General features: G+C 49.8%; 1 protein-coding gene across 1 annotated transcript; it reads right to left on the bottom strand.

Moving 5' to 3' along the window:
• Positions 1 to 1107: 1107 nt before the first annotated feature.
• Positions 1108 to 11392, bottom strand: LOC112659266 (uncharacterized). Its single transcript, XM_025445859.3, has 5 exons — positions 11324 to 11392; positions 10418 to 10619; positions 8739 to 8930; positions 2234 to 2420; positions 1108 to 1804 (listed from the first exon to the last, which is right to left on the bottom strand). Exons 1-5 carry the CDS (start codon positions 11390 to 11392, stop codon positions 1720 to 1722), a joined length of 735 nt encoding a protein of 244 aa, XP_025301644.1. The 3' UTR covers positions 1108 to 1719.
• Positions 11393 to 12788: the final 1396 nt, after the last annotated feature.

The raw sequence follows: 12788 nt of genomic DNA, 5'->3' as shown, positions 1-12788 counted from the left end.
ACAACCTGCCAGATATCCATGGACAATACTCTATAGATCAATACAAGATGAGTCTAACCCTCTACAAACCACACATGCCTCTTGAAATTCTGAAAGCCAGAAGAGAACCCCTAAGTGTATACCACCGTGTGGTAACATTAGCTAGAAGGTAAAGAGCAAAGAACACAACAGACATTTCAGAGGAATTGCATGAAGACATGGGATGATGACCTCAGGAGGCTGGGGATAGGGATGGACTGAAAGGAAATTGCTGTTTTTCAGCCTGCTGAAAGGAAGGGCCTACTTGCATGCTTCTTTCTGTGTCCCATTAATATGAGTGTCTCATACAGGGATAGTGACCAGTTCTGACACTTGTCAGGCTCATTATGTCCTAATGAAGAGAGACAAATAGATGTATAATCTGTCTGTGGAGGAGTGTGTGATGAGAGAAACCAACACTAGTGCTTTGTTGGTGGAAATGTAAATGGTACAGCTGCTCTGGAAAACCATTTGGCAGTTTCTCTTAAAACTAAACATATACCTACCATACAACCCAGCAATCACACTCCTGGGCACACATTCCAGAGAAATGAAAACATATATCCACTCAATAATATGTGCATTGGGGATGCCTGGGTAGCTCAGTGGTTGAGCATCTGCCTTTGGCTCAGGGCATGATCCCAAGGTCCCTGGATTGAGTCCTGCATCGAGCTTCCTGCATGGAGCCTGCTTCTCCCTCTGCCTGTATCTCTGCCTCTCTCTGTGTCTCTCATGAATAAATAAATAAAATCTTAAAAAAATATATGTGCATGAGGGCCGCCCGGAGGCTCGGCGATTTGGTGCCACCTTCAGCCCAGGGCCCGATCCTGGAGACCTGGGATTGAGTCCCACATCAGGCTCCCTGCATGGAGCCTGCTTCTCCCTCTCCTGTGTCTCTGCCCCCCCCCCCTCTGTGTGCCTCTCACGAATAAATTAGTAAAATATTTAATATATATATATGCATGAATGTTCATAGCAGCTTATTTATAATAGCCAAGTGGAAACAATACAGATATCTTTCAGTGAGTGAATGGTAAGTATGTCCACACCATGGACAATTACTCGGCAATGAAAAGGAACAAAACATCCTTTTTTTTTTTTTTTTTTTAAGATTTTATTTATTTATCATGAGAGACACAGAGAGAGAAGAGAGGCAGAGACACCGGCAGAGGGAGAAGCAGGCTCCATGCAGGGATCCTGATGTGGGACTCGATCCTGGGTCTCCAGGACCACATCCTGGGCCAAAGGCAGGCGCTAAACCGCTGAGCCACCCAGGGATCCCAGGAACAAAATATCTTAAATGGATCTCAAGGCAGTTCTGCTTGGGCAGTTCTTCCCAGGTGGCTCAGCAGTTTGGCACTGCCTTCAGAGGCATTTTAAAAAATCTTCTTTAGGTCCAAGTCCCTGCTCCACTGTGTCAGGTATACTTGGACCCAAGCTCGAGCTTGTAAATAAACCCTTGTGTGTTTGCATCGGTGTCGGCTCCTTGGTGGTTTCTCGGATTCGCAGTCTTGGGCACAACATTTGGGGGCTCGTCCGGGATCCAAGAAACCTCCAGGACCCCATCCGGAGGGTTTCATGCATGGTGAGTGCACTCAACTTTTTCCACCTTTTGCGCGCATATTTCTGAGAGCTCTAACCTGAAGGAATTCCAATCTGTATTAGGTCGGCATTGGCTTAAGTGGATGCGCTGGTGGGCCGTCAACGGGGGGTCTTGAGGAGACGTCCCTTGCCGCCACCCCGGGAGGATGGGGTCCTCACCTGTAAGGAGGATGGGGGTCCTAATCTGTAAAAAAAAAAAAATCCTCTTTAAAAAAAGTTGCATACTTTATGATTCCATTTGTACATCATTCATGACAACAAAATTATAGAGCTGAAGAACAAATTTAGTTAAGTGCCAGGGGTTGAGGACAAGGGTGCATAAGATAGGATCTCTATAGTGATGGAATAATTCTGTATTTTCATTGGTGTAGTTGTTACACAAATCTACATATGACATGAATTACACAGTGTTCTACAACACACATAGATGAGTGTGTGTAAAACCATTAAAATCTGAATAAGTTCACTGAATTGTACTATGGCACATTTCTCAGTTTTCAAAATACACTTGTTATGGACTGAATTTTTGTTTCCTCTCAAATTTATATTTTGAGATCGTACTCCCCACCCCATGTGATGGTGCTAGGAAATGGAGTCTTTGGGAGATCATTACCTCAGAAGAGTGAAGCCCTCATGAATGGGATTAGTGCCCTTATAAAGAGATTGCAAAAAGCTCTCCTGCTCCCTTTCTGCCACATGAGGACACAGTGAAAAGCTGGCAGGCTGCAGCCCGGAAAAGGGTTCCCACCAGAATCCCACCGTACTGGCACCCAGATCTTGCTTGGGCTTCATCTCCAAAACTGTGGGGAATAAATTTTTGCTGTTTGAGCCATGCAGTCTATGAGATTCTATTGTAGCAGCCTGTGAAATGATAGAAAATATATATATTGGTCTCTGCCCCAGTTCCCCACACAGAGCTCCTAAAACCCTTGTAATTTCCCAAGTGATAAGAGCATCAGGAGCATCCTTTGTTCTTTCTTTCTTTTTTTTTTTTATTTTTTTTTTATTTATGATAGTCACAGAGAGAGAGAGAGAGAGAGAGGAGAGAGAGGCAGAGACACAGGCAGAGGGAGAAGCAGGCTCCATGCACCGGGAGCCTGACGTGGGATCCGATCCCGGGTCTCCAGGATCGCGCCCTGGGCCAAAGGCAGGCGCCAAACCGCTGCGCCACCCAGGGATCCCGCATCCTTTGTTCTAATGTTTAGTCTGGGACCTGTTTCTGACACAGAGCTCTGAAATTCCTTGGAACTCCCTGGGTGATAGGAGTGGCTTTTGTTCTATTAGAGTGACTCTTGATGGATATCTTCAGGTTGGGGGCTCTTCATTAAAAGCTTGAGGAATGGGCAGCCCCGGTGGCTCAGCGGTTTAGCCAGGGCCTGATCCTGGAGACCTGGGATCAAGTCCCACATGGGGCTCCCTGCATGGAGCCTGCTTCTCCCTCTGCCTGTGTCTCTGCCTCTCTCTCTCTGTGTATCTCTCATGAATAAATAAATAAATAAAATCTAAATAAATAGATAGATAGATAGATAGATAGATAGATAGATAGATAGAGGGGATCCCTGGGCGGCGCAGCGGTTTAGCGCCTGCCTTTGGCCCAGGGCACGATCCTGGAGACCCGGGATTGAATCCCACGTCAGGCTCTCGGTGCATGGAGCCTGCTTCTCCCTCTGCCTGTGTCTCTGCCTCTCTCTCTCACTGTGTGCCTATCATAAATAAATAAATAAAAATTTAAAAAAAAAAAAAGATAGATAGATAGATAGATAGATAAATAAAAGCTTGAGGAAGCCTGGCAATTCCACAGGCTCATCTTGCTGCCTTATTTCTTCCCACCTTTTTATAGAGTTCATGTTTTGCTTGACACCTCCTGAGACAGGGGTACAGGAATGGCCAGGAGAGAGACGTTCACAGGCTGCAGAGGTTCCTGTGATTAGGAAGCGGGCCTAGCAGAGAAATGGAGGCGTGCATGTTCCAAGATCTCACAGGAGGCCATGAAATACATAGAGAACCTCTGTTTGGAAATGCCCCAACTCCTGGCCTTTCCTGCCCACGGGTGATTCTCTCCCAACAACATGTACCAGAAGAATCTGAGATCACAGGAAGAACTCAGCAGGGCTCAGCAGGAAAATGGAAGAGTGTTAGACCTAGAGACACCATGCAAAAATGATGCACACAGAACAGAGCAAGCTGCAGAAAGGGCCCCTGTTAGCTACATACTGGGTCTGTGCACTGCAAGCCCTCCAGTTACAGAGCATGGGAAATGAATCTGTCACACTGTCCTCATCTTTGAGTTAGTGCTGAGCTGGGCGGAGAAACTGCTTGTCCTTCTTTTGCCCTTCAGCCTCTGCAGATCTCGTCTCCTGAACTCACACTGAACCTCAACACCCAGACTTCCTGGCATCTGTTTCTCTCCCTGTGTTGTGATCCCTTGACTGTCACATCCCCCTCTGAATTTCTTTTGGCCAGGTCTGACTGTTTTGCTTTGACCCTGACACTGCCATTACCCTTCTGGTTTCATGGTAGTCCGATGAATCTAGTATTTGGATAACTTGGAAATAGCTCCCTGGAACCTCTTCCAGCTCTGGAGTTCCACAGCATGAGTACACTCACAGTCAACTGTCAATTTTTTTTAAAAAAGATTTTATTGGGCAGCCCGGGTGGCTCAGCAGTTTAGCGCCACCTTCAGCCCAGGGCGTGATCCTGGAGACCCGGGATTAGATCCCACATCAGGCTTCCTGCATGGAGTCTGCTTCTCCCTCTGCCTGTTTCTCTACCTCTCTCTGTGTGTCTCTCATGAATAAACAAAATAAAATCTTTTTTAAAAAGATTTTATTTACTTAATTTATTTTTGAAATTTTGAGAGAGAGACACAGGTAGGAGGCAGGCAGAGGGAGAAGCAGGCTCCCTGTTTAGCAGGGAGCCTGATGGGATTCTGAACAGAAGGCAGAGGCTTAACCTATTAAGCCACCCAGGTGCCCCTGTACTGTCAATTTTTAAATACTTGTTAAAGTCAGTTTAACAAGTATTTCCTATTTATTACATACGATATAAACCACTTTGAGAAGGCCTGTCTGGGAAGGAAGGCATGTCAGAGTGTAGCAGAGCCTCAAGGTAGGAAGCCATGGAGAACACCTGGCCCAGCCATGCCAGAGAAGAGACCGCCTGAGTTTTTTAGTTACATGTTACAATGGATACCTATTTTTACTTAGGTTCTTTTGAGGTGGGGTAGGAGTTTCAGGTGAAACTGAAGATTTGCTAGACCTAGACATTGGCCTAGCACATGAATGCTGACATGCCTTAGCTGGGTGACTTTGGGCAAGTAATAAAGGGATCTGGGTGAGATTCTGGAGGGGGAATAAAAACCAGCTATAGACCTGACCTAACTCTGAGGGGTAGGAAATCTGAATTCTAGACCTGCTGCTTTTATTTCCTTTGAGGGGCTTGGGAGCCAGGCCCTGCTCTCTTGGTTTCCCCCGCCAAGCACTCTGCTGAGGGGATGAAGGTCCTGCCTCACACTGGGTAGCAGGTGTCACCCTCCCCACACTGTGTGCCTGCAGCAGAGGCACTGGATCCTTAGAGAGTGTGCGCTACTCAAAGGGATTCCCGGGGGTCCCAGAACTGGAACTCATGATGCTGGATGAACACATCCACTTGCCAACTGATGCGAAGAGAAATAGACCAAGGAGGCAAATCTACCTCCCCAGCTTCCACTGTGTTCTGGTGGCTGCCTGCAGGGTACCCTGGTGTGGTCAGGGTTTGTAGCATGAGTACTTCCCATTCCTGCACCAAGCATGTTCCCAGCTCCAGCATTCTGGAAAGACCCTTTCTGGGTACAGAACTCCTCTCTGCAGCAAAGAGATGCTCCTCCATGGCCCCGATTCTGTGGGGGCACAGGAAGTTCACCGCCTGTACCCTTCCGTTTGATGGAACTGGAACTTGAGCCACAGGTCTGGGTGTGTCCCCCGACCCCCTCACCTTGGCTCTCCACAAGGCTGGAGCCAAGACACCAGCCATGCCTGCCCTTGCCTGGCTCAACCACACATTCTTCTCCCTGGGCCTTCAGTCTCACCCTAGTCAGGGTTCTACATGCAGAAACATCATCCCACCTCCAGACTAAGTCTTCTGCCTGCAATGCCCTGTCCAATTTATCAGCCTCCTCATCCTTCCAGGCCTAATTAAAGCCCCACCCCTGTGCTCATGACTGTCTCCCTGACGCAAGTTTCCAGAGCACCGGCTGGCTCAGCTGTAGCACTTGGCGCAGCCCACGCTGCGTCAGGGATATTTATGGATGTGTTTGATTCTTCGGAAGGAGGCATCATAACTCAAGCCCCAAGCGCAAATTGCAGAAATATGTTTAGAAAGGTAGAGAAGAAAAAAAAAAAAAAAAAGAAAGGTAGAGAAGCCACCTGGAAAAACACAATGCTGCTGCCTTGGAAACATGCATGTGTATTTCTACTTTTTCCTTTATGCATTTCATTGCTTATAGAATGTATACATATTACAGGGCTGTAAATATTACCACCTTTTAATTTTTTATAACAAAATATTTTTGTAAATAGATTTTATTTATTTATTCATGAGAGACACACACACACACAGAGAGGCAGAGACATAGGCGGAGGGAGAAGCAGGCTCCATGCAGGGAGCCCAATGTGGGATTCGATCCCGGGTCTCCAGGATCACCCCCTGAGCTGAAGGCAGATGCTTAATTGCTGAGCCACCCAGGTGTCCCTATAACAAAATCTTTAATAACTTTCTGTGTAAAGTCTCACATATTTCTTAATTTTATTCCTAGGTATTTTATAGTTTGTGTTGTCATGTGAGCAATTAGAGTAAGGTAGGTCTCATGTACCAAAATAGATCTCCGGGATCCCTGGGTGGTTCAGTGCCTGTCTTTGGCCCAGGGCGTGATCCTGGAGTCCCGGGATCGAGTCCCACGTTGGGCTCCCAGCATGGAGCCTGCTTCTCCCTCTGCCTCTCCTCTCTCTCTATGTTTATCATGAATAAATAAATAAAATCTAAAACAAAAACAAAAAAAACCCACCAAAATAGATCTCCAATCCTATTTCTGAATGAGAAATAGCAAGCAAAACAATATATCTAGTATAATATGTTTTATGGAAAAAAAATCCCATAACTACTAAAATAATACATTTCGGGGCAGCCCCGGTGGCGCAGCGGTTTAGCGTTGCCTGCAGCCCAGGGCATGATCCTGGAGACCTGGGATCGAGTCCCGCATCGGGCTCTCTGTATGGAGCCTGCTTCTTCCTCTGCCTGTGTCTCTGCCTCTCTCTCGCGCTCTGTATCTCTCATGAGTAAATAAAATAAAATCTTAAAAAAAAAAATAATACATTTCTATATATGTATATACTATATATACACATATATTAAATAGAGTATGTATATAGAGACATATTAAGTCTATATGTGTGGTATGTATACATAAATGCGCATTAACATATCTATGTATCTATACAGACGTATAAACTAGAGTCTTTGTATTTTGCACATGGATATATATAAGACAGAAAACCAGTAGTCAGCTTGGGGGCAGACCTAGGATGGGAAGTGATGGTCCACAGGACTTTAACAGTACTGTTTAATTTTACAAGACAGTATCTGTGTACTTAATTTTTTAAAAAGATGTTATTTATTTATTCATGAGAGACATACAGAGAGAGAGAGGCAGAGACCTAGGCAGAAGGAGAAGCAGGCTCCATGCAAGGAGCCCAATGTGGGACTCAATCCCTGGAATCCGGGATCACACCCTGAGCCAAAGGCAGATACTCAACTGCTGAGCCACCTAGGTGTCCCTACTTAATATTTTTTTAAGATTATTTATTTGAGGGATCCCTGGGTGGCGCAGCGGTTTAGCGCCTGCCTTTGGCCCAGGGCGTGATCCTGGAGACCCGGGATCGAATCCCACATCGGGCTCCGGTGCAGGGAGCCTGCTTTTCCCTCTGCCTATGTCTCTGCCTCTCTCTCTCTCTCTCTGTGTGTGACTATCATAAATAAATAAAAATAAATTAAAAATCTTTAAAAAAAAAAAAGATTATTTATTTGAGAGAGATAGAGAGCAAGGGCATGAGCAGGGAGGAGGAGCAGAGGCAGAGGGAGCAGCAGACTCCCTGCTGAGCAGGGACCCCCCCACCCCCCCATGCGGAACTCCATCCCAGGACCCCAGAACCATGACCTGAGCCAAAGGCAGCCACTTAACCACTGAGCCACCCAAGCGCCCCTGTGTACTTAACATTTCTAAATAGATAAAACAATAATAAATCATAGATTGGAGCCAGGAAGCCTGAGGTAGGAAAGGCAGTTTTAGCTGAACCTATGAGACACATTTTTCCTGCAACAAAGCTTTTAATTGGCTCTGGCTGCTGAATCCAATTGGACATCTTGATAGAACAGTTTCCAAAAGTGTCACAGTGCACAATTTCCAAAGCTAAAACCATAACCCTGGGATCCCTGGGTGGCGCAGCGGTTTGGCGCCTGCCTTTGGCCCAGGGCGCGATCCTGGAGACCCAGGATCGAATCCCACGTCAGGCTCCCAGTGTATGGAGCCTGCTTCTCCCTCTGCCTGTGTCTCTGCCTCTCTCTCTCTCTCTGTGTGACTATCATAAATAAATAAAAATTAAAAAATAAAATAAAAATAAAAAATAAAACCATAACCCTTGTTAATATAGACTATGTGTGAGAGACTACTTAATGCCTTAAGGAGGGTAGCAGTAAGGTGGAAGTACAAGTTCAAAGAGAGCCAAAGGAAACAAAAAAAAAAAAAAAAAAAAGAGAGAGAGAGCCAGAGCGACAGAAGTATTTAGAGGCATTAAAAACGTGTTGCAGTGAGACTGCTGAGCTACATACTCAACTGGCTAATGCCTATAGGGAAATAAAACCACTATGTTCTGAGCCAGCTTTTCTACCTGATAGAAATTATTTACATCTTATCAATCTGCTTGTCATCAAATTGGGGCTGGCAGTCATCATTTTGCCTTATTTCCAAATTTTAAATAATTATTTCTTAATAGAGGAGCATGTTACTTAACCCCTTCTCTAGATTTTCTCCTTGATCCTGACCTTTCCCAAATTAGGAGTGTCAACTGATTGGAAAGTGGACTGACCATACTTAGTGGCAGCACTCTGAGCTCTGAGGACACAATCCTGGGGCCTGGTACCATCAGCGTCCTTGTCTTGAGTCCGGAGCTGGACTCCAGGAAGCAGGAATGAATCAGCCCTCTTCCTCAGGTCAGGGAGCCCTGGGGCAGGACCCTTACACCCCTGTCTTCCAGAAGACTGCAGGGCTGAGCTGAGATCTAAGGACAAAGGAAGGGCGGCCCCGGTGGCGCAGCGCAGCGGTTTAGCGCCGCCTGCCGCCTGGGCTGTGATCCTGGAGACCTGGGATGGAGTCCCACATCTGGCTCCCTGCATGGAGCCTGCTTCTCCCTCTGCCCCTCTCTCTCTCTCTCTCTCTCTGTCTCTCGGTCTCTCTCTCTCTCTGCCTCTGAATAAATTAAAAAAAAAATAAGGACAAAGTAATTCACCATGATAGGGGGAGGGGAGGACTGAAGTGAGCCAGGAGCAAAGGCTGAGGCCCACACAGACCCCAGATACCCTCCCGCAGGGTTCCTTGTCTCCCAGCCCTGCAGATGCCACCTGGGCCTGCAGGCCACCCATCCCAAGTATCACTCGTTGGGGAGGAGGAGGGAATCTCACTGAGGAGAGGCGGCCGCCAGCCTGCAGCCTGTTGGGGTGCGGGGATCAGTTCAGTGACTCTGAAAGCGTTTGTTTACTAGAACAGTCACATGAGGCGCCGCTGACTGAGTCAGGCCGGAAGAATTGGTGGGGCGCCCAGGTCGGAGCAGGGTTAACCCGCGGAAGGTCTCTCCCAGCTCAGGGTCCCGCGGGGGCGGAGGGATTAGGACTCCCGGGCCTTGCTTCTCCCTTTCCCAGGGTCTCTGCCCTGGCCTTACACACGGGGACATATGGGGAGTTCCAGGCGGGGGAGGGGAGTCCAGGGCTTTCTGCCCTGGAAGGAGCAACCTGGGGTCACGGCTGGGCTTCTGGACGGATGGGGGCTGGGTTGTCAGGAGTGACTGCGGGAGAAGAGTGTCCCAGGGTTTGGCCAGAGGATGGGGGCAGAGATGGGGGAAAGTGGGTCTTCGGAAACGTCTGTGCTTTGTCCTCCCAGCCCCTCCCAACAGCTTCCAAGCCCTGGCTCCCGGTGCCTCCCGCGTGCTCCCGCGGCCCTCTGCCCGGTTCTCACGCTCACACCGGGCCAGCGGCCTTCCCTGCGCCCAAGTCCACACCGCCTCGCCCCAGCCCTTCCTCTGGGCCCTCTCCTCGTTCCTGCTCCGCACACAGCCCCGCCGTCCGCCCCGCTTGCTCGCTCTGCTCCCTGCACCCGGACCCCGACTTCCCGAGCCCCCTACCCTGCCCCGGAGCAGCCCCTTTCGGGAAGCCTTCTCTGGGGCGTCTGCCAGCCACGCTCCCCAGACCCGGAACCAAGGCGTGTGCGAACGCCGCTGGCACAGGGCCTGGCCCGGGGCTGGGACCGCAAAGGGATGGGAGCTGAGGGGGGCGGGTCACTCGGCCACTGTGGGGCTCGGGCGGCCGGGGACGCTCGGAGGGCGTGTGCGGAGGGCGGGGCGGCGGGGTAGGGAACCGCTCGCAAGGAAGGAGGGGCGCGGTGCCTGCGGGCTCCGGCCCGCCCCGCGCTGGGGCTGGGGTGGGGTCCGCTCTCGGCCTCCCCCTCCGCCTCCCCCTCCAGTCGCGGGAGCGCGGCCGCGCGGGCTGAGCTCACCTGGCGGTGCGGCGCGGGCTCCAATTACGGCGGCGGCGCGTCGCTCCTGAGAGCGGAGCCTGCCCGGGACGCCGGCAGCCGCGTCAGCTCCCGCGAGCCTCCGGCTGCGCCCCCGGCCAGAGCGGCGCGACGGGGAGGCGCGGGCCCGGCCTTGCGGGTGCGGGGAGTGCGGCGGCGCGGGGGCGTGAACTAAGCCCGCGGCCTATCGCCCCCGCCCTCGGGGACCGTTCCGAGTTAGCCTCACACGCCCTGGCCCGGCCGCGCAAGGTTCTCCTAGGCCCCGGCACTCCCTGAGAGGAGACCCCACGCGAACGGCCGTCCAGCAGCTCCTTGGTTCCTCCCACTAATAGCAGCTCACTATCGCCGCTTTGAAAGTTCTTAATGCCCCCTTATTCATTCACTAAACAAATGTTCGTTTACCCAGCACCTACTCTATGGCAAAGACTGGGCACACCCTGGGCCGGAGAGGAAGCAGGGCCAACGCACTGGTTTAGCTAAAGACTGGTTTTGCCATGACGAAACCAAGCCCCAAGGCTTGATGTTCTAGGATTCTTTCTCTGGGAGCCTTCCTACCTCTGCCTGCTGAGGTAAGCCCAAAATCGGAGGGTGGAGCCTCTTCTGGTTTGAACTTGACCCAAGTATTTGTTGGTGGCTAATGCACCAACGCCTAGTGAAAGCTGACATCCGGGCTTTGAAAACCTCTCCAGCTACCAGCTCTGTTCCCTGGGGGCCAGGGGGGATGGCTCCCCTGGAGCTGGTCTGGTCCAGGGGAAATCTGGCTCCTGCCCCGCAGCACAGCCCCTAGAACAGACATCAAGGACAGAACACGTGTGGTATAAGAAGGCAGGGCTTCAGGAGCTGCCTGTTAAGGTTAAGTCCAAGGGTCAGAAGGCCTGGGGTCTTCACCCTCAGACTGCCGTGGGCATGGTTCAGCGCAGGTGGTGCCCACAATCTGTGGGGGAGGAACAGCTGCATAGTTCAGTCTCCAGCCAAGGGCAGATGGCCTGGTACTGGGAGACTTCCTGCAGGGCTTGGGGAGAGGAAACTCCCTCTTCTTGCCTAGGCGCAGCCCACCTCCAGAGGGAAGTATCTACAGCCCTGACCTCATCTGTCCACCTTTGTTCTTCCTTTTCTTCCTTCCGTCTAGAATTCCCCCTCTCTTCTCAGAGTTGGTTCTTTCTCATCCTCCAAACCTTTGTTCAAATGTCACCCTCCTTGTCGACCCTATCTAAAATGGGTTCCCTCCTCTGGTTCCCTGCATCCCGTGGCCATACTCGCTTCAGAACACTTAACACTCCCCAGCTAGAAGGAACATTAACTCCAGGAAAGCCTGGCCTTGCCTTTCTCTTGTCTTTTCACTAGCTGTGACTTGTGTGGAGGGCCTTTGCTGAATAATTAAGGTTCTCTCCCAAGATTAAAGAGTTGAAAGCTGGGATCCCTGGGTGGCTCAGTGGTTTAGCGCCTGCCTTTGGCCCAGGGTGTGATCCTGGAGTCCCGGAATTGGTCCTGCATCGGGCTCCTTGCATGGAGCCTGCTTCCCCCTCTGCCTGTGTCTTTGCCTCTCTCTCTCTCTCTGTGTCTCTCTCATGAATAAAGAAATAAAATCTTAAAAAAGAAAAAAGTAAGAAATAAAGAATTGAAAGCTAGAAGTCAATATAACTAGGTCCTGTTCTGCTACTAATTTTTTAAAAAATTTATCTTTTTATATCCTTTTACACAAAGGACTGCCATCAGCTTTTGGGGGGGGGGGGGTTGGAGTCAGCTTTTTAAACATACAGTAAGGGGCGCCTGAGAGTCTCAATGAGTTAAGCATCTGCCTGTGGCTAAGGTCATGATCCCAGGCTCCTGGGATTGAGCCACATTGGGCTCCTTGCTCAGCAGGGGGCCTGCCTCTCCCTCTGCCTGCAGCTCCCTGCTTGTGCTCTCCCCCTCTATGTCAAATAAATAGTCTTTAAAATAACATTTAAAAAAAATCTAAACATACAGTGAGAGTGAACTAGCTTGCTAGATATTTCAAAGCTCAAACAGGCTTATAAGCTTGGGGAAAAGGCATGGAGTTCTGGATCACCACCAAAGTTGTGCTTCAGTTGTGGCTTTGAGCTCCCGGGAGCCTTACAAAAACAGGAACAAAATCTGTTATATGATTTGTCATATCCATAAGGAAAAAGAAATTTTCCCAATTCCTCAGGGTAGGTCAATTTTTTGCTGGTACTTTAAACAGAAGAACTTTCTCACACAGGCCTTCCTATGGGGATGCGGTAGCTTTTTCAGCTGAGGTGTTGTTCCCAGAGCCTTGCAGCATCCATAGGGAGCAGGGCTCCGGGAGCTCAGCATGTGCTGCTCTGCAGGCCCAGGAAGGAGTTCAGGAGTT

Source organism: Canis lupus, chromosome 18 (genome assembly GCF_003254725.2).
Source record: "Canis lupus dingo isolate Sandy chromosome 18, ASM325472v2, whole genome shotgun sequence".
Classification (NCBI taxonomy): Eukaryota; Metazoa; Chordata; class Mammalia; order Carnivora; family Canidae; genus Canis; species Canis lupus.
This window is presented reverse-complemented; position numbering and strand designations above follow the sequence as displayed.

Bases quoted from the DNA above. Each gene is read 5' to 3' on its own strand.
- LOC112659266 (XM_025445859.3), bottom strand. From the start codon at position 11,392: ATGCAGCTGTTCCTCCCCCACAGATTGTGGGCACCACCTGCGCTGAAC. The intron at 2,421-8,738 runs GTCAGTCCACTT...TATTCCCCACAG, and splicing joins GAGTGCTGCCACTAAGTATG to TTTTGGAGATGAAGCCCAAG. The intron at 1,805-2,233 runs GTAATGATCTCC...TTTTTTTTACAG, and splicing joins GAGGGCTTCACTCTTCTGAG to ATTAGGACCCCCATCCTCCT.